Raw genomic sequence first — 27,516 nt, 5'->3', positions numbered from 1 at the left:
ACATCAGAGTTCAAGGGACACTGTAACCAGTTTACATCAAATAGAAAAAGCTGAATTAAAAGCAATATGCCTGTAAGACTCAAACCACAGGAGGAATTTGGTTTGTTGTTTTGGTTTGCAAGAGGAAGTTGCCCAAATCTAAACTGTTTTAGATAAACTAAGATACTGTGTGATTTCAGGCACACAATTTAATTGAGTGAAGTGGCCCCATCTGTGATTCAATGCCACACTCACATTCACTGCTCTCTTCCTTCTCCTTTTCAACCACTGTAATTCAGACAGAAAGGGCCACTGGTCATTGCTTTCCAGACCTGTGTAAAAGAGAAAGAAATACAAAAATGTATACCTGACTATAGTGCAATATTATGTTTTTACAATATTGTATGAAAGTACCAAAACTAAAGCAGGAAGAAACAGAAAATTTGAACAGACCAATTACCAGCATTGAAATTTAATCAGAAATCAAAAAACTCTCCCCAAAATTAAAATTCAGAACCAAATGGTTTCACAGGTGAATTCTACCAAACATTTAAAGAAGAGATAACACCTATTCTTCTCAATCTATTACCAAAAAAAGAAGAGGAAAGAAAATTTCTAAATTCATTCTATGAGACCAGTATAACCCTGATACCGAAATCAGATAAAGACTATAGACCAATATTCCTGATGAACGTAGAAGCAAAAATCCTCAACAAAATATTAGCAAACTGAATCCAATAATACATTAAAAAAATCATACACCACAATCATGTGGGATTTCTTTCCAGGACCCCAGTATGTTTCAATAGTCACAAAACAGTCAACATGATGCATCACATCAGTAGGAGAAAGCATAAAAACCACATGATCATTTCAATAGATGCAGGTAAACCATCTGACAAACTACAGCATCTATTCATGATAAAAATTCTCTGCAAAGCCGGGTCTAGAGGGAACAACCTCAACATGATAAAGGCCATATATGAAAAACCCACAGCCAATATAATACTCAATGTTGAAAAACAGAGCTTTTCTCCTAAGGTCAGGAACAGGATGTTCACTCTCACCACTTTTATTCAACATAGTGCTGGAAGTCCTAGCCACAACAATCAGACAACAAAAAGAAATAAAAGGTATCCATCTTGGTAAGGAAGCAGTAAAACTCTCACCATCTGCAAATGACATAATACTATATATATAAAACCCAAAAGACTCCACCAAAAAACTACTAGAACCAATAAATGACTTCAGTAAAGTCACAGGATACACTATCAATGTACAGGAATCTGTTGCCTTCCTCTATACTAATAATGAAGCAGCAGAAAGTGAAATTAGGAAAACAATCCCATTTACAATTGCACCAAAAACAATAAAATATCTAGGAATAAACTTAACCAAAGAGGTGGAAAACCTGTACTCTGAAAACTACAAAACTCTGATGAAAGAAAGTCAAGATGATGCTGAAATAGAAAGACATTCCATGCTCATGGGTTGAAAGAACAAATATGGTTACCCAAAGTAATCTACAGATTTACTGTAATCCCTATTAAAATACCAACACATTTTTCTCAGAAATAGAAACAACTAATCTTAAAATTTGTATGGAACCACAAAGACCTCAAATAGCCAAAGCAATCCAGAAAAAGAAAAACAAAACTCGAGCTATCACAATTCCAGATTTCAAGTTATATTACAAAGTGGTAGTAATTAAAGCAGTATGGTACTGGCATAGAAACAGACACAGAGATCAATAGAACAGGAGAGAAAACCAGAAATCAACCCACAATTACATGGTGAATTAATCTTCAACAAAGGAGGAATGAATATAAAATGGAAAAAAAGAAAATCTCTTCAACAACAGCTTCACACAAAAAAATGAAATGGGACGACTTTATTTCATCACACACAAAAATAAACTCAAAATGGGTTAAAAACCTAAATGTGAGGCCTAAAACCATAAACATCCTTGAAGAGAGCACAAGCAGTAATTTCTCTGACATCAGCCATGGCAACATTTTTCTAGATATGTCTCCTGAGGCAAGGGAAACAAAATAAAAAATAAACTAATGGAACTCTCTCAAAATAAAATGCTTTTGCACAGCAAACCATCACCAAAACTTAAAGGCAACCTACTGAATAGAAGGTATTTGCAAATAACATATCCGATAAAGAACTAGTATCCAAAATATATAAAGAACTGATACAACTCAACACCCAAAACTCAAATAATCCAATTAAAAAATGAACAGAAGAGGGGCGCCTGGGTGGCTCAGTCGGTTAAGTGTCCAGCTTTTGATTTTGGCTCAGGTCATGATCTCGGGGTCATGGGATCAAGGCCTGCATTGCACTATAGGGTGGGCATGGAGCTGGCTTGGGCTTCTTTCTCTCCCTCTCTCTGTCCCTTCCCTCCTGTATGCACTCTCTCTCCAAAAAAAATATGTAAAAAAACGAACAGAAGATATGAACAAACATTTCTCCAAAGAAGACATCTAGATGCCCAACACACACACATGAAAAGATGATCAATATCATTATTCATCAAGGAAATACAAATCAAAACTACAAGATAATTGCCTCACACCTGTCAGAATGGAAAAAATCTAAAACACAAGAAACAACAAGTGTTGGCGAGGATGTAGAGAAAGAGAAACCCTCTTGCACTGTTGGTGGGAAATACAAGCTGGTGCAACCACTCTGGCAAATGGTACAGTGGTTCCTCAAAATGTTAAAAAAAGAACTACCCTACAATCCAGCAATCACACTACTAGGTATTTACCCAAAAAATATAAAAACACTAATTCAAAGGGATACATGCAGCCTATGTTTATTGCAGCATTGTTTAAAATACCCAAACTATGGAAGCAGCCCAAATGTCCATCAATAGATGAAAGGATAAAGAAGATGTGGTGTATACACACACACACACACACACACACACACACACACACACACACACACTGGCATATTACTCAGCCATAAAAAAGAATGAAATTTTGCCATTTGCAACAACAGGGATGGAGCTAGAGAGTATAATACTAACCAAAATAAGTTAGAGAAAAACAAATACTATGAGATCTCACTCATAAGTGGAATTTAAGAAACAAAACAAATTAACAAAGGAAAAAAAGAAAGGGACAAACCAGGAAACTCAACTATAGTAAACAAACTGATGTCTACCAGAAGGGAGATGGGAGGAGGGAATGAGTAAGATAGGTTATGGGGATTAAAGAAGATACTTATCATGATGAAAACAAATAAAATAAAAATACTACGTGGAGAAATAGCAGCATTAATAGCACACATCACCTCAAAATCAAAATAAACCAAGGTGAAAAACGTACACCACTCGTTAAACATTTCACATTCTCATGGTCACAATTCAAATTCTATTTGTAATGCACAAATTATAATTTATAATTCAAATATCATTTTCTTCAACATCATCAAAATGTAACGGGCCATTCAAGATTCATTGGAATATGCATATTTGACCTACAATCACCTGACCCTCAATATCTGAAAATTTAAAAGCATTTCAGTGTGCTAAATTCATTTGAGATTTAAAAATAATGTATGGCATAAGATTTTGCATAAATTATTAAAGGCTTTTGGCATTAATATACAGAAGTAATATCACATAACCCAATAATCCAAAAGAAGCTTTTGTCAACATCAGCATGCTTAAGATGCCTTGGGACCAGAGCATAAGAGAGAGACAATATAAACTGTCAAAAAATCAGTAAACTGCCAGGGAAATTTAAGGGTGAGCCTCATTACAAATCACCATTAAATTTAGCCACACTGTCTGGTTCCTAACAGAGGTTTACCCTGGGCTTCATATGTCACCATTTCCATCGGCAATGACTATCTGTGCCTCATTACACACCAGTCACAATCTATTCCCCTGCCCACCCACACTACTTACCACAGAGCATTTCTACTGCCTAGTAAGCCTGCGTCTGCACCCAGTTTCATCAAGGCACACCCCTATTACATAAGATTAAATGGCTACCTTAATTAAAACTTACTGAGATTCTTCATTTGCTTAGAATATTGTCCTGCCAAGCTTTTCTGGATTATATGTGGTCGACCTGTGCTTTTCTGAAACAAAAACAATTGCAGACAATTAAAAAGCAAGATGCGATTAAGCTTCTCTGGAACAGTGTTAGAACTTTCTCCAATATCCTTCTTAAAATGGGAACATTTATATGCTAATGTTTTTGCTATCAAAAATAAAAAGTATATCTTATTGAAACTTTAATTCAAAAAAACAGAGCACCATCCAATTGCCCCAGTGTAGATAAAAGCATAGTTTCATTAGCTTCTCTGAAACCTCAGCTTTCTTCAAAGCCACGAATAGGAAATTCACAAGAAAGAAACAAACAGTGAATGAACATATAAAAAAAGATGAATGCTTACATACCCCTTCAAAATGCAAATTTAAAAAAAAAGATACACCAATTTTTGCCGTCAAGTTGACAAAGGTTTTAAAATTATGATAACTGTAGTTAATTATGGTTGCAAGGTAAAAAGCACTCTCATGCTCTGCTGATAGGAATAAATTGGGAGCATAGTTCAAAGAGAAATTTAGCAATGTCTATCAACAACCTTGAAAATATTCATATCCTTTCTCCTAGAAACCACACTTTTAGAAATATCTTATTTCCAGTACTATTATTACCATCAGCTTCCATTATTGAGTGCAAAATATGTGCCAGACACTGTTAATGTACATGTTACCTGATTTAATCTTCACAAGAACTCTATATAATGCATATTTTATCTTTATTTTATAAACAAAAATATTGTGGCTCAGAGAGATCCATTATTGAGCTAAAATCCTATTACAGAATAATTATTCAATTTATTTTAAAAATATGTGAGACCACATCATTGAAAAACTGAAAGAGTGTATACTGAAAGGTGAAGAGAAATTCTTTCTCCAGAATGGGATGTAGGTAAGTATTTGCTTATTTGCTTTTCCAAATATCCTACAATGTATTAGTTGTATTAGTTTCATGGGCAGAAAAATAGTTATAAAAAGAGTATTCTAAATAGATTACATATGAGACTCACAATAATTAAGAGTTTTGCTCCTCACTACTTGAGAGATAACATGAATTCTTATTGGAAATATCCCATCCATGTTACTTGACTAATAAGTCAAGCATACTAAAGCATACTAAAACCAGCAATAATAAACTAAACATCAAACAATCTAAATTCAAGTTCAGTAAATTCTTAATTCTGGTAACAGGTGAAATGATACTCAGAGCAATGAAACTCACAACTGGATTAGCAACAGAATTTTTTAAACTGACTAGTTTAAAACTTTAAGCACTGTTCCTTTCCCTCTCCCACAGTGAAGAAGACAGACTGTTTCATGAACAAAAGGTAGGGAGTAAGGAAGAAAGCAAAAGAGAAAAGGCAGTAGGCATGGAACAATCAGCCCCTGAAGAATATGATCACGGGTATAACAATGTAAAACCAATGCGCTAAATACTATGATAGTTGGTATTTATAAATCTCTTCAACAGTTTATTAAACATAGTCACATACCTTTGTTTATTCATCAAACCTACAAAACTGCTCTATTGGGGATGCATTGAAAAATCATCTTATTTTACATATTTAGAAACCTGAAGCTTAGGGAGTTGTTATTTTGGGTTTTTTTGTTTTGTTCTTTGGGTTCTTTTGTTTTTTATTTTTTTAGTGTAACAGGGCCATTAATCAATGCAAGATATCAAAGTTGACTGTTCTGCTGACCGAGTCAAATAATCTGGCTGTGTACAAGTTATTTACCTACCACGAGAGTAGGGGAAAAACATTTTAATTAGTCAAAATGCCTTTATCTAGGGGTAGTTGTCTTTGTTATGCAGTAATTTTTATATTTAATAGTTGAAAAATGATACAGGTTTAAGCAAACTTTAAACATTCAAAATGTAATGACATTGTTGTCTCAAATTTGAAATTCACATCATGTTTGAATATACATTGCCACAAAAAAAATGTTATTCAACTGCAATTATCAATAGCCTAAATGGCTAGAGCCTGTTTCAAAACTTATTTTATCTACAGGTAAAACCTCTAAAGATAAAAAAATGTTTTCTGCTCCACATCAAACGATTGCAATATTCTGACTCGATCACTCTCGAAATACTATTTTCACATTAGCAGTCCTTTTCACTGATGTGACTTCCCTACTGACACCCTCCAGTGCCTTCATCTCCTACCATTCTCCCCTTTGTCCACGCCTGTCCAATCCAACTGAGCTCCTCAGAGTTCCTATGACACACTAGGAACTTGCCTCAGGGCCTTTGCATGTGCTCTGCTTCTATAATGTCCTTTCAGCTCCCTAATTTCTTGAAAGTCCTCCTTCAAAAGTACCATCTCATTTGGCTCTTCCATGGATAGTTACCCTGAAGCTTTAACTCTACCCCCTTGGCTTCACTTCTTTTTCCTTAGGCCATATCACTATCTAAAACACAGTATGTAATTATTTACTCAACCTGTATACCCCTGTCTTCCCCTGTAGACTGTAAGCTCCAGGAAGCTCACGCTCAATGTCTATCTTATTCATCATTTTATCCCCAGCACCTAAAATAGTGCCCAGTGGGTCATAAGCCCCCATTACAATACCTAACGAATATAGATCAAATTTCAGATTTGTTTTCATTCCATTAGTGAGCAACACCATGAGAGTATATGATTCCTTTTTCTGTCCAATTTTATTGAGATATAATTGACATGTAATCTTGTATAAGTTTAAGGCATAAATATAATGATCTGATGTATGTATATACTGAAAATAATCTCCACAATAAGTGTAGTTAACATCCATCACAGCTCAGTGACAACTTTTTCCTTGTGATGAGGACTTTTAAGATCTATTGTCTTTGCAACTTCCAAACATACAAAGATATTATAGTCACCAAGTTGTACATTACACCCCAGAATTCATTTATCTTATAACTGGAAGTTTGTACCTTTTGACCACCTTCACACATTTCCCCCACTGGCTTCTGGTAACCACTAACCTGTTCTCTGTTTCTGAGTTCAGTACTTTTAGATTGTACACATAACCAAGATTACATAGTATTTGTCTTTTTCCATTTGACTGATTTCACTTAGCATAATGCCCTTATGGTTTCTCATCCAGGTTGCTGCCCCATGCATGTTTCTAAACATTATTTTCTTCCCTATCTAAAGGAAATTAAATGCTATCTAATATAATCATAGTTCAACTACAAATTTCCCCACTGGAGATTCTTTTAAAAGTTAAGTATATTATAGTTATACAATTCTCTAAAGAAGAGGTGAGATTAAAAGTACTGGGTGTTATACGCAACTGATAAATCATTGCACACTCTATCTGAAACCAAGTGTGTATTTTATATTAGTTAGCTGCATTTAAATAAAATAAAATAAATAAAATAAAATAAAATAAAATAAAGTAAAATAAAATAAAAAGGAAAAGAAGGTGGTCAGTACAAAACAGAATGTCCTCTCTGCTCTATAGACTGGAAAGAACTGCCTTCACTTCCAAAAACCTAGATTTGTTGCCTCTTATCATCCCTTACTGGTGTGTGGCCTGGTGTGATGAGAAAAACAACTTTTGTTTTTCTGAGCTGCTGCCTAGGCATTTTACAGCCTGATAACCTTGCTCACACCCAGAGTCTGGACATTTCCATAAGAACTTGAGTTTAGAATTCCCATGCTAAGTTCCCACTTCAATTTTCCCAGGGCACCTTTTAAAATAACCACTTAGAATTAAGCCTGCTAAAGTCAGGGACTTGCATTCCAAACACCTTTCAAGCAATAGGTGCCTGGTACCTGCTATCTCCTGCTCTCTCATCACCTGGGGTGGAGGACCACTCTTCCTCTGGCTTACTGCTCCCCTCCCAGATACTGGGATCTGTATGTAGTAAATCCCGTGACTTTACTTGCCCTGGGTGAGTGTATTGAAACTGCACCTCCACTCAAAACAACCATGGGTTTCATCTCCCCAGAGTGGGAGCTCGGAGCCACCTGCTGAGCCCGTGTAGGTGGCCTGTGTTCCCCAATTCAGCAGGTCATAATCTGCATATTTCTAAATTCAAAACACCAGCACCAGCTTCTCAACACACCTGAGACGTGTGATTTAAACTTCAAAATTCATGGTGTCATTCTATGTTTGAAATAAGGTACTACCTATCAACGTACATTGACATTCACGTTCTGTTCTTTATGGCTCAAAGGCAAAGATGCTAAAAGAATATAACGCCATCAGGAAACTGAGATCACAGACTTACTTCATCGTGAATCAGCTCCAGTGGTTCTATCATATATACAAAGGTATTATCTTCAAACATACCACTACAAGACAAGAAACCACACGAGGAGAAAATTAACAAAAACAGCAAATGAGCTTCACAGTGCATCTTTAAAAATGAACAGTATATCTGAACAAACATCTTTATGCTGTCCCAAATCTAATTCATACACCTGTCTGTGGTCTCAGAACTGTACTAGACAGCAGACAGGCCACCAAAGGTGTTAAAAGTGTATATACCACAAGCATAGAAGTTAGAAATGTTATAATACATTTTTGAAACAAAATGGAAAGATTAGAGGATTAATCTGGTACAGGGCTATTCATACAGTTCCAGTATGTCACAATATAATTCCAAGACAATGTACATCTAGTACATTTTTTTTTCTTACGCAAATCTGGTATCATCTAGGAAAAAGCAGGTGCTTTGTGCAATAGAGTAATCTAAAACCATCTGATTCTGAAGAGGTGAACAGAAGCATATTTATGGCTGCAAATTGTGAATTTCCATTAAGCAGTATGACTCTATATTGCATATCATTTTGAGAGATATAGGAAGATTAAGATTTTCAAGATCCTTTTTCATCACAGGCCCACAGCTACACCTTTACATCAAGTATTACTATTTGGGTCCAAAAGGTGCTTAGAGAAATTTTTCTAGAGCCTGCCTTCAAGTCGATGTATGAACTCCTCTCTCTGGCCTCCCATCCTCACCTGGCCAACAGCACCTGCCGCTATGTCCTCTGACATATACCTCTGGGAAACCTTCCTAGACTAGGTTTGGTCACCCCGTAAGTCCCTGACCCTCCCCTTCACAGTTCCTACCAGAATGGCAATTAAAGATTAATCTATGTAATCACTTGTTTAATCTCTGAATCTCTTGCAAACTCTGTTAAGAGAACAGAGACTATGCCCTCCTTGTTCATCACTCCGTATCCAGCTCTTAACATGCGACTGGCACAGAAGAGTCACTACAACAAGCATCTGTGGAAAGACAGAAACAGTGAATGGATGAAATCAAGTTCACCCTCCCACTATGACTCGCACGTACTGAAGTCCATTGCAGGTCGACAGAGCTGCCCTGGAGTCTTTGACACCTCGGATGCTTCCGTGGTAGTAACAGTGCTCTCCACCCTACAACACAGAGGAAGGTTTCATTGATTAGCCATGCTTCCGGGGTTATCATTCACTCTTACAGATGCTTCTATAAGCCAAAAAGGATTGCAGAGATGGTCCCGCAAAGTCCTCCTGGTTGACATGAAATCCCAAAGGGCACTAGGCAATTTTTCAGCTCTTCTATAATGACGTCATATTATTACACTTAATGAAGAAGAAAAAGCTATTAACAGGAATACAACACCAACACAACTGGTACAACTTACATACCTTTCTTATACATGCAAAGGAGTAGATACTTACCAGATATGACTATGGAAGGCCTACTCTCTCATTGAGGAGAGACCCCAAAGGTGCTGTTAATAACTGCATTTGACAGAAAACTACATAAAATCTTATTGTTTGCTTTCCTACCTTTTAAAATTAGTTTAAAATTTTCTTAGAAGTATTACATGAACTTAATTTTCAGAGTCAAGTAGTAATTACAAGGCCTATTGTAAAAACACAGGGGTGCCTGGGTGGCCCAATTCATTGAGCGCCCAACTCCTGATTGTTGCTCAGGTTATGATCTCAGGGTCATGAGATCGAGCCCTGCCATGGGCTCCATGCTCAGCAGGGAGTCTGCTTGAGGATTCTCTCCGTCTCCTTCTACCCCTCCCCCTGCCCACACACACATGTGCCTTCTTTCTCTCTCTCAAATAAATAAATCTTTAGAAAGAACACAGCAGTTACTTTTTCCCTATCTCCATGGCTATTGTTTTTAACTTTTATCTATTTCTTCTGTTGTTATCTATGTATTTCTGAGTGGAATATTTATACTCTACATCCTAGTTAAACATAACAGGTAATTTATCACATCCATTTTACTCCTGGAGACAGCCCTCTTGTCCCCCTTCAGCCTCCCACTAGGCCTGACATAGAGCCACCAACCAGGAGTTCTGTTTAGGGCTATCCTGGGAACTCTTCTGCTTCCTTCTATGCAGAATCCTAGACCCCATGTCTTCTCCATTCATGATCTCACTCTCCCCTTTTTTGAAGGTACACATCTTCTGGTGCTTTCTTGAAAAAGTGATCATGGAAGATAAATTTGGTGAGAACCTACACATATAAAACTTTCTTTTTCTATCTTCAAACTAGATCAATCATTTGGGTCGGTAGAGAATTCTAGATTGGAAATTATTTTCTCTTGGCATTTCAACAACATTGTGCACAGCTTCTAATGTTGCTGCTGAGAACTGGATGCTATTTAATGTCAGATAATATTTTAAAGATTGACTGATTGATTGATTTATTGATTGATTTGACAGAGAGAAAGGCACAAGCAGGAGGAATGGCAGGCAGAGGGAGAGGGAGAAGCAGACTTCCCACAGAACTAGGAGCCCAGTGCAGGACTCGACCCCACGACCCTAGGATCATGACATGAGCTGAAGGCAGATGCTTAACTGACTGAGCCACCCAGGCACCCCTTGATAATTTTTATAAAATAAAATTTTCCCCTTTCAAGAAAACTTTAGAGAGTTTTATTCATCCCCATTTTCATGAAATCTCAAGACGTGCCTTGGTGTGGGTCTTTGTTTATTCACTGTGCTAAACACTTGGTCAAACCTTTTAATCAAGAAAATGCATGCACTTCAGTTCTAGGAAACTTTTATTATTTCTCTGATAATTCACTCCTTTCCATTTTTCTCTATAAACAGAACTCTTCTATCAGAGCAGAGAAGGGACGGCTGCCTGGTTATATGGGGTATGGAGTACATCAGGGATTGAAGTACCCTCTTGTAGACTTTCAACCAGCCTCTCTGTTTTCATGTGCTTTCAATTCCTGGATCTTCAATTGGCTTGCTTCTTGGTTTTCCCCTAATGGAACTTAACAGAACAGGAAAAACTCAAACCTGACAGTTACCCCTCTTCCATTTGCTTTCTATCTCCTAAAAGTTTACAGATACCTCTTGTCTGCAGTCTTTTCTTCTCTTGCCTTTGTCCTTGTAGGTTTATATCGTTTTTTATTCTTTAACTGGTATTTGACTAGGTTGTTGGGAGGGAATAGAGATAAATATAAGCACTGAATCCACACTGTTGAACCAGAGCATCCTATTTGTTTTCTTAAATATAACATATTGAACATACTTTTCACTGATGATTTACAGTCATTTTGATCAGTGTTCATTACACTGTATTACAATAGCCTCAGAGATTATTTACAGTGATAGAAAGTGTCTGTCCAAATAGCAAATGACCACTCCTCAACCAACTCAGTTTGCTTCCCCTTAGAAACTATAATACACATTTCCAATGCTGGTTGTCTCAATTTGGTATTATAATCAAATTGTTAATATTTTGTAAAAGTTTGCTTTTGTATGGGGTTTGGTTCTCAAAAGGCAACCTTTAACATAAATATTGACTTGTATGCAATATGACAAGTTTTATTTGCATATTCAACACTGGACCTTATAAGGACAAATGGTATCATGCATCTCAGCAATTTGTGAATCCAGGTCAATATTCTGTAGTTAAATTTCACTCTTCACATGATTCTAAAAACAACCATAGGTAACTGCAAATTCCATCAAACTGGTTACTTAGCACTTTGTATCACACCAAGAGGCTCTCTTAAGTCAGGTGATTATTAGAAGTGCATAGCAAACACTGTCATATTTCCTTGACCTTTCTAAGAAAAGCTATGTTTTCCAGATTTTCCTAAAAATATTCTTCTTTTTGCTAGAAAATATCTCCATCTCCTTTCTTAGATTTTATTTTAATTCACATTAGAAACTGAAGATTGATGGTCTCTCCGTGTAAAAGTCATTGTTAGTTGTTTTAATTAAGGTAGGATATTATCTGAAGGAATTGTTTCAGTTCTCTGTATATTTGAAGGTAAATCACCATATTCTCTAAACCGTAAATAAGACTCAAGGTAACATGCAATCCCTGACATTTATTATCATAAGGAAGCTGGGATATCTAGATTGTGTAGTTACATTAAGCACTATGAGCAATTCAGCAGGCTCTAATTTAATATTAGTATCTGGTAGTATTAAAGGATTTTCTGAGTTTCTTATTACTAAAATTATAACAAGTTTTTAAGAAAGCATTAGCATAAAAATACTATCTGGTAACTCTCCAGATGTATGCAACATTTTATAAATACCATTGCAAAGTAACCTTTCAAAGTATTTCATATTAAATAAATCATAGTTGAAAAGAGGCATTCCCTCTTGGGTAACAGGGATAATGGGAGGGGGCCAAGGGATAGGGGCCACTCCCAGAAGGCTTCGGGAGTGGTGACGTTGGAGAGTCGGCTCTGGGGTTGCCTTCCACCCAAGGATCTAACCATCTTGAGCACTCACTCACAGTCTCATAGTAACTACTATCTCCATGTACAGATTGGGAGACAGTGACAAAGTGCTAAAAGGCCCTATTAAAGAAAGCAAAATCCAAACTGAATGACATGTTTTCAGGCTTCCCAGTTAGTGTTTCTCCAGTTGGGAAGGACTTGGACAGTTCTAGAGCACTGGCCAGCCTCTTTGAGACAATACCTACGAGCTCATCACAGATCTGTGACTAGGCAAGTAGCAGGCAGGAGAACACAACGGGCTCATCCAGTGCATGACACAAGTCTATGTGTGTCCACACAGGCATCAGCACTTTTCGTTTCAAAACTGTCAGTGAGTTATTTAAATTTTTTAAAATAGAGCTTCTGATAAGTAGAAGTTATTGGCTAGTCAAAGGAACTTAAAAATCCTAGTAAGTATGCTCCCCAACCTACTACCTTCCACACATCTGAACACTCCACAAGCCAGATAATGCTCAAATAATGGCAACTTTGCTACACAAGGTTGCCAAGCTCAGAAGGCCACTCAGAACCACCAGGCCACACCTGCTAATAATGGGACACTGACTGAATGTGCATCTTTGAAAACACTTCCTCACCAGAAAACAGCTCTGTGAGTCCAATGCTAACCACCTAAAGAGGAAAACCTAGGTGGTTCCCTAGTATTATCAATCAAATGACAGAAATAGTCTGATTCTTTCTTTCTACTCACTTTAAATACAACCTATTGGAAAATAGAACCTATTGTTTTTATTTAATTTATTTTAAAACTGCCCCACCTTAGTGTCTCTGTTTAATGATTTCATCTACTCCTCAATAAAGTTCAATCAGCCAGTTCTTATTATCTTCATCATAAAGAGACCCCCATAAACTCTAGGGGTGCTGGGCGACACAGTGGGCAGTTTCCACTCATGTCGTGATCTCAGGATAGTGACCTCAGGGTCGGGAGATGGATCCTTGAGTCAGGCTCCACACTCGGCCGGGAGTCTGCCTGAAATTCTCTCTCCCTCTGCCCCTGCTCTCTCTCTCTCTCTCTCTCAAATAAATAAATAAATCTTTTTAAAAGATAAACTCTCATAAACTCCTAAACATCTGGATAAACATTTGGAAAAAAACTACATGGGCCTAAGCTCACAAACATGTATATTTTTAATATAAAAATATAAAATATCCAGCTTCTGAATATAATAATAAAATAGGACATAATGTGCAAGTGATTATTCTACACACATATCCTTAAATTCACACTTTTCAATCATCAGGGTCTATTAATCTATTTAACACATCAGTGGGCTGGCAGCAAAAGAGAAAAAGATATCTTTAACCGGGCACATAGACTTGAATTTGAATACTGCAGCATAAAGAAATGAAAAAAATATTTCAGAGATTCAGGGAACTTGAGACCCCAATACCATTTAATTATTTATCTTCATTAAACTCAAAAGGAGAAAAATGTTCAAGTATTAGAACAGTTTAGCTGTACCAATGCTACATAAATTTTTAATAGTTCATACAAAATTATCCTATTCAAACTTAAAATAGCTTTGTGACGAACCAGTGTTGTCTGCTCTCATGATTTTTTTTTTCCATTTCCCAGCCAGGAGCTATGCCCACAGAGGCCATTTCCTCCAACAGCAATTCCCTGCCAAGAACACTTCACGGAAGAAGTGAGCTTGAACTGAGCTGTGGTGATGACTCGAATAATAATAATAAAAAAAAAAAAGTACAAAAACTTCCAGGAGGATGATGTGATTATAGTGATAAAGCAAAGAACCAAGGCAGGGATTTTTATCTGCTTGGTTCACTGATATACAGCCAGTACCTGGAACAGGGACTAGATCACAAGAAGCTGAATCAGTATCTGTTTAATGAATACGAATGACTTATTCATGAGCCTGAGTGACAAGATCAGTCGGAGAAGTGCAAAGGATTCATGTTTGTTGAGAAGGTGGGTAAATAGACCCCCATTCCCCACCTGAGGGTCTCTTTTTTCTTTAAGATATAAGCGACAAGCCATAAAATTCACCCTTGTAAAGGGTGTAATTCGGTGGTTTTTAGTACACGCACAGAGTTGTCCTGTACCATCACCACTAATTCCAGAATACGTCCATCACCTCAACAGGAAACCCTGCACCCATGAGCAGTAATTTCCCACTCCTCCTTACCCCCAGCCCCTGGCAACCATACCCTACTTTTGGTCTTCATGGATTTGCCCATTCTGGACATTTTTTAAAAATGGAATCATACAATATATGGTCCTTTGTGGCTGACTTCTTTGACTTAGCATAATGTTTACAAGATTCATCCATGTTGTACCATGCATTAGTACTTCCTTACTTGTTATGACTGATTAATATTCGCTTGTGTGGATGTAGCACAGCTTATTTATTCATCGACTGATGGCCATTTGGGTTGTTTCCACTTTTTGAATAATTACAAATAATGCTGCTCTGAACATCTACGTACAAGTTTTTGCTTAAACATATGTTTTTAGTTCACTTAGATATCTACCCAGAAGGGAACACCTGGGCCCTAAGGTAACTCTATGCTTAACTTTTTGAGGAACTGCCAACCTGTTTTCCAAAGCAGCACCACCATTTTACATTCCTACCAGAAGTATGTGAGGGTTCTAGTTCTCCACATCTTCCCCAGCACTTACTACTGTCCAGCATTCAGATTATAGGTATCTTGGAGCGTGTGGAGTGGTATCCATACAAGTGATCCAGGACCGAAACAGATCCTAGGGGTACCTCCATTTCTGATAGTGGTATGCGGGAGGAGAGGATTAGCTGAGAATCCAGTGGGCCTGCTAATGCTGCAGCCCTGAGTTTGCTACATTTACCCACCCAGGGATAGACAACATGGAACAACAACCCCCCCCCCACCAACACACACACACACACACACACACACACGGCTGCTACTGTGCAACTGAGAGTGTGGAAGAGGATAGAGATTGCACCTCTTCCTGCAGGGAGGTGAGACCCACAAAAGAAGGGATTAAGAACTATGCTGACATACCCAACTCCTTCCCATCAGTTAAGTGGCTCTTCCTTCCCAGAGCAGGAGTGAGCAAGGCAACAGGAAGAGGCCGGGGTGAGAAAACAGAGCTAGGAAAGGACATATTCCCCACCCAATAATGATAAAGAGTAATAAAGGGAAGTGGAGATGGGAGCACAGCATCTATCTGTTCCCTCTCGGCTGCTGTCAAGTTGATACTTCTTTTCACAGGCAGAATTGAAACTGAGGTATTAGTAAGCACTCAAAGGTATTGGTTCGCCTAAAAGGGACTTAATAGAACTAAGTTACAGTTGAAAAGTACTCTTATACTATCATAACTATACATAATTCTTTTACAAGAATACTAAAAATTAACTCAGTTTTAATAGTTTCATCAACAAAGTCGATCAACAAATCGAATTTGTTTTATCATATACTGTGCGCAAAGCACTGTGTGGTTAGGAACTCTAACCAAAGTGATTGTTCTGTTGAATGCAGAGCAAAATTCCTCCATTATCATTGACTGATGCCTGGTACCTATTTTATATTGATTACTTAATTGTTGACCTCTCCAGTTCCTATCTTTGCTTCACAAGGAAAAAAGTCCTTTAAAAAAAAAAAAAAAGATTTTATTTGGCAGAGCAAGCACAAGCAGGGGGAGGGGCAGAGAGAGAGAGGGAGAGAAGCAGGCTCGCCATTGAGCAGGGCATGGGGCTCCATCCCAGGACCCTGGAATCATGACCAGAGCCGAAGGCAGAAACGCAACCAACTGACCTACCCAGGCTCCCCGGAAAAAAAAAATGTCTTTTTAACCCACTTTCATCCAATAAAAATAAAAACCTAAGACATTGTCCTCTATTGGTTAAGAAGTAGGAACTAGCTAGGGAAGGGTTAGGTGGTGGTGAGGTGGGAAAACCTAGACAAGCTTCTTCAAAGTGTGGATTCATCATTCTGATTGAACTCATTTGCAGGATATTTTAAATGTCCATACTTATACTTAAGGTCAAAGCAAAATAGGCTAGGAGTAATCTTTTTCATCTCTAGTGAATAACAGAGTGTGTGTGCATGCACTTTTGTCTAAACAGTATGAAATCTTTGGAAGAAAAGTTGCACACTAGGTGAAATAAGTTTAATTAATCTCACCATCCTTACATGTTAATTTCCTTCACTGGTACTCTGTACAAAGATTTTCCTAATGTGGAAAGCAGCGTGAAGTTAAAAAAAAAAGTTTTAAAAAATATGTATGTAATGGTAGAGGGAATGTGGATCTAAACAAACTTTCAGAAAGAAAAACTATCAGTAGGAACCAAAAGCCTTTAAGGAAAAGGCTTTGACCTAGAAAATCCCATTCTCAGAATTAATCCTTAAGCAATTATTAAAGATGTGTTCAAAATGTTTCAGGATGGGGATCCCTGGGTGGCGCAGCGGTTTAGCGCCTGCCTTTGGCCCAGGGCGCGATCCTGGAGACCCGGGATCGAATCCCACGTTGGGCTCTCAGTGCATGGAGCCTGCTTCTCCCTCTGCCTGTTTCTCTGCCTCTCTCTCTCTCTCTCACTGTGTGCCTATCATAAATAAATAAAAAAAAATTAAAAAAATTATTAAAAAAAAATGTTTCAGGAGACACACCTAGGTGGCTCAGGTGGTTGGAGTCCTACTCTTGGTTTCAGCTCAGCTCACGATCTCAGGGTCGTAAGATCGAGTCCCACATCAGCTCCACATAGTCTCTTTCTGCTTCTCCCTCTGTACTCTCTCCTCTCTCTCTCTCTCTCATAAATAAATAAATAAATAAATAAATAAATAAATAAATAAAATCTTTAAAAAATGTATCAGCCCTTTCCTTACTATTATTTGTATAGTAAAAGACTGAAAGCAATCTAAGTTTCTATTGCTATGGGATTTTAAAATAAATTGTAAGAGGGGCACCTGGGTAGCTCAGTGGTTGAGTGTCTGTCTTCCACTCAGGTTGTGATGCTGGGGTCCTGGGATCAAGTCCCACATCGGGCTCCCCACAGGGAGCCTACTTCTCCTCCCTCTGCCTGTGTCTCTGCCTCTGTCCCTGTGTCTCTAATGAATAAATAAGTAAAAATCTTTAAAACATAAAAAAGTAAAAAATAAAATTATAGGAAGGAATATTATGCATTTTTAGAAATAAAAATTTAGAAGTTTATTTAATACATGCTAAAATGTTCATAATGTTATTAGGTTAAAAAATGCTGCTTCAAGTTCGTGTGCACCATGTCGTCTTGGTTTTAGGGGGTGTATATACAAATACAGACACATAAAAAACAGACTGTTACCATTAATTCATCACATATGATGCAAGTAAGTCTGGGTAGATGATCTATTTGGAAAATGGGAGGAAGGTAAGGAACATAAGAGAATAGTAAGGAACATAAAAAAAAATTGCAACAAACACTTGCTTTGCCAGAGTTGAAATACCCTTTGTTTTAAATTCTAGTTGCAACTGATACGAGCTCTGATGTGTCAGATTAATCAGGCCTCCTTTTGGGACCTCAAATGACCTCTGGAGGCCAATTAGTTCTTCTGCTTCTTAAAAAGAAAAAAAAAAGAGAAAGAAAGAAAGAAAAACTGACTGAACTTGTTAGTGAGAAGTTTGACTCAGGTTACTGTGGCCTGCAAAGGTGGCTCCTTTGCTGAGTCTATAAAGTTCCCATGCCATCTCCTCTACTCCAGACTCATGATTCAGCATCCGCAGCGCTCAGGGCACTGGCATAGCTGACGGAAGCTTTGGTTTGTACGAATGCCAGAAAGCACTGTTCCCGTGCTTGATTTAGCATTTCTGCTCGCCTTCCACAGCATCAACTTTTCAAGAGATTCAACAACCCCCCTGATGCAGCCTAAGGCAAGAACTGACAGGATAGTAAGGATAATAACAGGGAGTTCTTAATCTGTGGCACAAAATTCAAAGGTTTAAAACACGCAGTGAATTACAGATGTGCCCACAGTTAATTGGACAGTTATAATTCCTGGGAAACTCCATACCCCCCCAGGCGGTATTTACAATTAAGGCCACCCATAAATACCTGGCGAAAAGCTATCGCACTGAAAAAAACATGTTCTTTGTGCTACACAACCCAGCAAGTCCACCTATAAAAGGCCCACTTCTGTGCCAATACTCATTAGCGATGTAGAAAAAAAAAAATCCAGAGATGCCTGGGTGGCTCAGTGGTTGAGTGTCTGCCTTGGCTCAGGTCGTGATCCCGGGGTCCTGGGATCGAGCCCCACATCCCGGGGTCCTGGGATCGAGCCCCACATCCCTACAGGGAGCCTGCTTCTCCCTCTGCCTCTGTCTCTGCCTCTCTTTCTGTGTCTCTTGTGAATAAATAAATAAAATTTTTATAGAAAAAAGAGCCCAATGTTTCCCATTGTGTTTTGCTTCCCTGTTTCCTCTCCTATGCCCATGGTATCTGCTCCGTGGACACTGCTTAGGCTCAGTGGCACTCTGTGGGTTTCCTACATACCAGAATATCTGAATGTAGCCATTCCAAGGATTTTCATCCCAACTGGTGGAGATCACTGGCTTCCTTACATACAAATAATCTCATTTTCATCTAAACCCACTTTCTCCTTATTGACACTCTGTTAAGAGAATAGTTCATCTCCAACTAAATGAGATTGAGTACCCAATTACCTATTACAATGTATGATGGCCTTGCGTATGTTTATTTGCCCTCTCTCCGCCTCAATTTCTTCCTTCCTTTGCATAACAGAAATAATAATACCCATCTCCCAGAACTCTTAGGAAGATTAAGAAGGACACTGTTCCCTGAATCTCCCTTCCCCCACCTGTCCTCTGCCCCTCTCAGGCAACAAAGTCACTTGGACAAAACAGCCATTCTAGTCTGGTCACACACTGTGACCACAAGCTGGTGATCTACTACTTGAAAGTATTGCTATGGAACTGGATACCTCTTTATACCATTCATTTACAGAAGATGCTATATCTAAAACCAAAACAATAAACATTTCTTTATTGGTCCGAATATACAAAATCTCTAATGTTATCTCAAACATTTGTATGTTTTAGTAAGTTTCTTCTAAACTTATTTCAAATTTAAAAATAGCACTGTTGTACAAGAGAACAGATAATCTTATTGAGAAACTTCAAAACAATGCAGCATGCAATGAATAATTCTATGAGCACGTATGTTTATGCTACAGGATTTCCAAATGTTCTTAACTGTACCTTAGAGTGCTGTGGCTTCCCATTTTCATAATGGATCTCCACATAATCAGAAGACAGCAAACCACTACAAGGAAAAGAAAATAGAGTGATTTCTGCATCTAAGACACTTAGAGGTTTAAAGATAATCAGCTCAGTAGATGGCTGCTGCAGAAGGCCAGTAGACCACAAAGAAACACAGTCCATGGTTATGAACATGTTCTCATCAAAAGCTTTGAATGGCATCAAGCAACAAATCATTTCTCACCCTCTTAAAAAGACAACATATAGATACTATAAGGGTGAACTCAGTTTATACTGAGTTTATATAGGGATCAGCTATTTAAAAACATGGGGGCATAAGTGATAAACTGTACTCAAGAATCAGAGTAGATGGGATCCCTGGGTGGCGCAGCGGTTTGGCGCCTGCCTTTGGCCCAGGGCACAATCCTGGAGACCCGGATCGAATCCCACATCGGGCTCCCGGTGCATGGAGCCTGCTTCTCCCTCTGCCTGTGTCTCTGCCTCTCTCTCTCTGTGACTATCATAAATAAATAAAAATTAAAAAAAATTTAAAAAAAAAAAAGAATCAGAGTAGAAATGATGCCTTAAGAAGAGTGGAGTGAAACAATCAGAACATGCTGTCAGAATGGGTCCTTTGGAAGGATAAATTGTGTAACAGAGCAGAATTAAGTAAAGATACAAAATTTAGACACTAAGCATCATTTGAGTGATAGGTTAATTAACATGGAACAAAGAGAAAAGGCAGGTAACAGGAGGAGACAGACCCTACAAAAAGCCCACAATTATGCTCTAAATAACTGGAATCTCAATATATAATCACTGAGAAGTATAAAGGCCAGAGAGAAAATATCTTAGGCTTTTCAAGGCATGTGGTCTCTGTCACGACTACTCAGCTCTACTGAGGTAGCACAAAACCAGACACGGGCAATATAAACAAATGAGTGTAGCTATGTTCCAGTAAGACTTCATTTATGGACACTGAAATTTGAATTTCATGAATCTTCACATGTCATGAAATTCTTTCTTCTTTAATTTTTTTAACCACTTAAAAATGTAAAAAACATGTTTAGCTTGAGGACTGTACAAAAACAAGTGTGCTTGATTTGGCCCGTGGGCCATAGTTGGCCAACCCCTGGAGTAAAATAACAGCCAACAGTAAAGACTTTGAATCAGACAAAGCAGGCCGTAAACCTAGCCCAGTGCTTTATTACTGCTGTGACCACAGGCCAGTTACCCAACTCAGACTTTACTTGAGTCAAACGAAGGCAATAGAGAGTATGAATCTCATGGGATTTGGGAAGTTAGATGCACACAATGCTTAGCCCAGAACTCAGCACCAAGTCCGTGCTCAGCAATGAGCAATGAGGCTGCCACTATTTTTTTTTAAAGATTTTATTTATTCATGAGAGACACAGAGAGAGGGAGAGACACAGGCAGAGGGAGAAGCAGACTCCTTGTGGGGAGCCTGATGCAGGACTGGATCTGGGGACTCTGGGATCATGCCCTGAGCTGAAGGCAGAGGTTCAACCACTGAGCCACTCAAGCATCCCCAATGTTTTTATTTTAATTCAACTTCTCCACAAACACTCTTCTCCCTATACAATATAGGGAATACAAAATACAAGCCTCAGAGCCACTATTAGGACATCTGAGTTCCTCTTTGGGCTCTGCCACTAGAAATATTGATGCCAAACAATAGGTCACATGTGCTGAACACTCACTAGGTCCTAGGCACTGTGCTAGGGACCAGAAAGAGGTTAACTCATTTCATCCTAAGGGTAAGTGGAGGACAAAAAGTAGGTTCTACTATGTATGAGCCAGATGCATGCCCTAAATTTAGGCCTCCACTTCCTCTTCTACAAAAGGGCTGGAGCAGATGATTTCCTCAGGTCCCTTCCTACTCTGACATTCTATTTTCTCTAGTTCTGCCTAAGTGTAGGTTTTCTTATTAGGAAATTTTGACACTACTTCTTTAAAAGAAATATATACTTCAAATAATTTTGCATCATTTTGAGAGCTGCATCTGACCCAGGTCTAACATGCCAGGGGGAGGAAGGCTGAAGGCAGCTCAGAGCCAGTCCGTGGAGGGAGAGACCCATGTGTGCCTTTACAACACAGAAATAAGGTAAATGCTGGCGCCTTAGACAACTTCTATTGAAATTATTAATCAAATGTGTATCTACTGATGTTCTACATTTGAAAACAAATTATGGTACGTCTATTCGTTCCCTTTTAACAAGCTAAGTAATAGTCAAAGTAATGACAATTCTTAACTCTATGTACTTGGAAATACCTGACAGGGTGCAGAAACTTCTTTCATTTCTAGTTAATTAAGTCAGCTATTAGCATGGTGAATATACATAAACAGGGCTGTTGATGGTAACATTTCTCTGAGGAATGCTTCTACAACACCAAGGCAGAGAGATGTTTCACTAGCTATCTTCTAATTACCTTTCTCTACAGGTAATTCATTATTTTCAAAATTCTCAACCACGGGATTACTGGAGCATGTCTAAGAGTTAAAAACAAATTTATTTGCTTGTGATGACAAGGGCATATAATAGCATTCTAACTATTAATTGTCAAATCTGATAAAGGTCACTTTAATTATCTTATTTACCCCTTTTAAAGGGCTTTCCCTCCCTCTCCCCCTGACCATGGACATGACTATTTCTAACATCTCCTGCATTTGGGAGTCTTAAAGAAGAAAAACAGTGACTTTTACAGGAGTCTGTGACAGACACTGAGCTGGACATAACACTGTGTGCTCCTGTCATCACACCATTCCACCCTTCACCTCCTATAAAAAGCACCACCTCACCATTTGCTCCATCCTTTCCTCCAGTCTGACCATGGCACTCTCTCCCTTAACACTGTTTCTGTTGCTCACCACAACATCCTAATACGTGGCATAATCCCTAACGCATAGTAGGCCCTTAATCAATACTGGCCAAGTGAGCAAACATTTGTAATCTCCCTGAAAGTGAATTAACAACAAAATGTAAACTAATTAATTATAATGTTCTTAAAGTCATTTGAAGTCAGATCTTTCAGTGATGAACAAGTAACACTGGAAAGAAGAAATGAATAATTATGTGGTGGTGTGTCTCTGGCCCCACCCAGTGGGGAAGAAGCAGGTAATCTCCATCTCCGTTTGCCTAAGAAGGAGTTGTCTGGCAGTCTCTGCTTGCAGATGCTCTTCAAGCCTTCCCCCCACTTCTGCTTCTACTAGTTGCCCCAGTAGAATTTCCTGTTGGAAACGGAATGTTCTCACATGCCAATGCTGCCCTATCTGGCAAGTGTGGTTCCAAGCATAAATGGTCAAGTTGCTTTGTTGATCAGCCAATTGGTACTTAATCTCTTGTGAGAACTGATAAAAGGGAGCTGGGGAACACCCTAAATTCTGAAATAAACATGCTTTTTCTAATTCTTAAAGCTATGACATGGCTACCACAATGCCTCTCATGCCAATTATCTGGTGAAAGAGGGGTGATCCTTGGAAGTAAAGGGATAACTGTAGGATGCAAGTTCAAAGCAAGGTGGGAAAGAGTGGAAGAACCAGAGTAAGGAAATTCTCTTGAACTTCCTCACTCTGCACTTTAATGGTGACTCTATACCACTGTGGTATTGAGAAGAACATGAATTCTAGAGTCAGGCTGAATGCGATTTTACTCAAGTATGAAGGGCCAGGCTAAGCACCCTGAAGATGCTGAAGTCTAAGAGCAGGAGAATGGCAAGACTATTAAAACATGACAAGTGAGCCAAGAATCAAACCAATGAAAGGAGCTGTGGTAGAAATGATGCGATGCAGCCACTATATCTCATTTCATTTTTCGCTTCCTAGCACAGTAAACCTATGCTTCAATGCTTCTCCCAGCAGTGAGTTTAAGGTCAAGAGACTGAATTATGGCTCATAAGATACAGAGGGTAGTAATGTTCACCCTTCTAGTGTGGCCATTACACTCCATGCATGATTCTCCAAGTTCTCTCTTCCATGGCAACTCTGGAAGCCACATGCCCTAGATGACATGGCTGCAAGATAGATGCAACCTAGTTCCTACATCATTATCTGGAGAAGAGCTTCTGAGGAAAGCCACTCAACTTGTAATGGACCATAATATAGGTAAGAGATAGGGGATCCCTGGGTGGCTCATTGGTTTAGCGCCTGCCTTCAGCCCAGGGCGTGATCCTGGAGTCCCAGGATCGAGTCCCACATTGGACTCCCTGCATGGAGCCTGCTTCTCTCTTTGCCTCTCTCTCTCTCTCTCTCTCTCTCTCTCTCTCTGTCTCTCATGAATAAATAAAATCTTTAAAAAATGAATAAAAATAAAAGATGAAATTTTACAGTGTTAAATATCAGGTTTTATCTTTGTTACAGAAACATAGTTTCAACTGTACTAATGCCAAGCTTTATCACAAAGAAAAATTTAGAAATTTAATGTTCAAAGAATTTCAGAATCATCAGCAAATACAGCAATATACAAAGAAAACTGCTACAATATCTAAGCATTGGAAATTCACACAAAGAGAGAAATATGCCTTGGGGAAATTTTTCCTATGTAAATATATTTGTTGGAGTCCTTAAGTTTGAGATTTATCTGTCTAATGAAAGTAAGCACATGAATAGCCAAGTGGTCAAAACTTCCAAAGGTTAATATCTTTCACTATAGGGAGGCTCATTATGAAGAAGCCAAGGAGCTTAATCACTGGCGATAAGTTACTTACCAGGAATCCCTTGTGCCTAAAAATCTTATTAACCAAAAAGGGTGAATGACTCCTAGGTTTTTTGGGAAAAGACTTGAATCCTTTACTCTAAAGAAAGAATTATATATATGCTTTCTTTTGGATAACGCTGTTATGAAAGGTCAATCGAGCAAATTGAATTGTTCAGAAAGAGATAAAGTAAAGGTCAGGGCCTTGGGCTATGAGGAAAAATGCTAGGGAAGACAAAGGCTAGACCACAAGGAAATCATCTGGTCTACATGAGTTAAAAGTCATTTACTTCTTTATTAAAAAAAAAAAAAAGTCAAATTACCAGTCTCTAGAAGTCCAGTTCTGCAATCTACATTCACTGAAATTAATACGTTGCTACATTCACTGAAATTAATACGTTGAGCCCTCAGAATTTATACCTCTAATTAAAAAATTGTGGGAACAAAATGAGCTCTTCTAACAGGACCTAAAGGCCAACAGAGCATTCCTTCACCAGCGGAGCTAGGGAAAAGTCAAGAATAGTAGCAAGCACCAAAGCTTACCATCTGGATGGTCATATAATTTATCACCCAAATCAGGCCATTTTGGGCAGTGAAAAGAGGCACATTAATAAGAGACAGGACAAAAGATGTAAACCAAGGTCTGGGATACATGGTTACCCCACCTCAAAGTCAAATTTAAGGTACATACATAAGTTCTATATGGAAGGTCAGGTTAGTCTATGAAATGAAAAAATACCCTAAAGCTGAGATGCTACTAAGCAAGCAGTCTGTGAGTTTGTCTCCTTCTCCAGTTGCTTTTGGCCTCTGTGATTATGTTTATACGGCCATTGTTTTAGGACAATCTTGGGTAGTCCCCTTAGGTTCTCTAAGTGCAAAACATCGAGAGATAGTGGGAGAGGAGTCAGCAGTCAGAGATGTGGAAGCCAAAAAGCTCTAAATCCACATTCACTATGGACTTGTCAGGTCTTGTCCAGCTATGCTTGTCACATGATGTCTTCATTCTTAAATGAATGGTAGCACAAATATTTTAATTCAGTCCTCAGTAGTAGAACCCATAAGATATTTCCATATGTGTTCAAAATTGGGATAGGAACAGAGTAAACATTTATGTAAACAAAGAGTTAAAAATTAAATTGTGTCTAGAAAAACAAGACTGCCGCTAATTTCCACTTTCATAATGTATGAAATGTACCCATCTGATAATCTTCTGTTTGACAGGGTTTAGCTTCTCAATATTGGAAGCCCTGATCATGCCCAGTGGCCCTTGACAGATACACTCAAGAAGTCCCCTGCTGCCCTCTCCACCAGGTCTCATTCATTCATTTAATAACAAACGCTGGTCACTATGGAGATTCACAACTTCATGGGGCTTTGAGCATAATAGCGCTGTACAATGAAACACCATGCCTGTTCCCTTTTTACACTAGAAGCTTCTCTTTTTTCCTTTCACGCACATACATATTTTTAATTCATCAAATAATTACTATAACTTGTAATGAAGAGAGACACAGAATTTAAACTCAGTACATTCATAGAAGCATAAGTTTGTACCCTTATAATTATCCTCTGTCCTTATGTTGCTTTCCTTTTTTGGAAACAATAGGCTTAGAAGTCAAATGATTTTTCAACAGCCACTTTTCTTAGGGTTTAGGAAAAAATTAATCATCCCACCTAAAATAATTTTTATACCAAAAGTGTTTCAGCTAGAAAATATATAATCCTTTGAGTGTAAACAATACAATAAGACTTTAAAGCTGTGCTAAAGGATTGTAGGCATGAAGAGGTTGGAATTTAAAAGAGCAGAAATGATATGTTAAGTGGGTAAAAGTAATTACAGATTGAAAAGAAGCTTTGTGTTAAATCAAACAAAGACAGCCTGCTAGGCAAGGGCTGGGAATGTGGGCATATTTCATAGAAGGAGAGCTGCAGGTGGAGAACACTCCTAGCAGAAGCAGGATGGAGGGGTGTAAACCTCTTTGAGGGTCACAACAGGAATTTAATGATTTCCTAAATCACATAAGAGGTGGCGGCCAAAATTTTAATGCGGAGGCGCTCTTGCATCTCATAGGTGATGGCCCTGTGCACCATAATCCAGTTCAGAACACCCTAGCCTAATGTAACAGGGAACCCAGGCAGGGCTGCAAGTTAATAGGGAGGGAAATAGACAAAGGAGGAGCGAGGAGAGAAAGGAGGAATGAACTCGAGGAGATGTGAAAGCTGAGGACCACCATCCAGGCTGGCTTGATGAACCAAGGAGAGTAGCCAATTAAGAGTTCCCTTCAGAGGAAGTAGCACCAATAGACATCTTTAATTAAATAAAAATGAAAGATGTTTAATTTTTCCTTCTTGTCTTTGAACTCAGACCACACGAAGTGGCGAACCCATTCCAAGCTGCAGCTGCCAATATCTCTGCAAGTATATGCCAGAAATTCCAAGATTCCCCCACAACAGAGTGTCAGGTACTCTCACATATGTGGTTTTACCCCACAGATCATGAAACAAAAAAGATTTTTAGGGACACCTGGGTGGCTCAGCGGCTCAGCATCTGCCTTCAGCTCAGGACATGATCCTGGAGTCCCGGGACTGAGTCCCACATCGGGCTTCCTGCATGGAGCCTGCTTCTCCTCCCTCTGCCTATGTCTCTGCCTCTCTCTCTTTGTGTCTCTTGTGAATAAATAAATAAAACCTTTAAAATATATGTATTTTTTAAACATAGGGGAAATGGAGTCCAAATAAAAACAGCATACCTCTTGAACACAATTGCACATAACTGAAATGTTCTGATGCACAACTTTAAAGCTAATAATGAATATTACAGTGTGTTGAATATTGCCAATGCGGGTTCTCTTCTGACTTG

At 38.5% G+C, this 27,516-nt stretch overlaps 1 protein-coding gene across 3 annotated transcripts in view; it reads right to left on the bottom strand.

The window, feature by feature from the left end:
• Positions 1-27,516, bottom strand: part of ADAM23 (ADAM metallopeptidase domain 23) — a 169,343-nt gene that overhangs the window by 61,392 nt on the left and 80,435 nt on the right. For all 3 annotated transcript variants that reach the window (XM_055345459.1, XM_055345458.1, XM_055345460.1), the window contains exons 4-8: positions 19,945-20,008; positions 9,342-9,424; positions 8,271-8,334; positions 4,008-4,080; positions 235-311 (exon numbers count right to left, since the gene is read on the bottom strand). In XM_055345459.1, coding sequence (XP_055201434.1) covers positions 235-311; positions 4,008-4,080; positions 8,271-8,334; positions 9,342-9,424; positions 19,945-20,008 — 361 coding nt within the window. The remainder of the gene's footprint in view (positions 1-234; positions 312-4,007; positions 4,081-8,270; positions 8,335-9,341; positions 9,425-19,944; positions 20,009-27,516) is intronic.

This window comes from Nyctereutes procyonoides, unplaced genomic scaffold (genome assembly GCF_905146905.1).
Source record: "Nyctereutes procyonoides isolate TBG_1078 unplaced genomic scaffold, NYPRO_anot_genome, whole genome shotgun sequence".
NCBI classification, from domain to species: Eukaryota; Metazoa; Chordata; class Mammalia; order Carnivora; family Canidae; genus Nyctereutes; species Nyctereutes procyonoides.
Note: the sequence above shows the minus strand (reverse complement) of the source record. Positions and strands in the feature narration are given on the sequence as shown.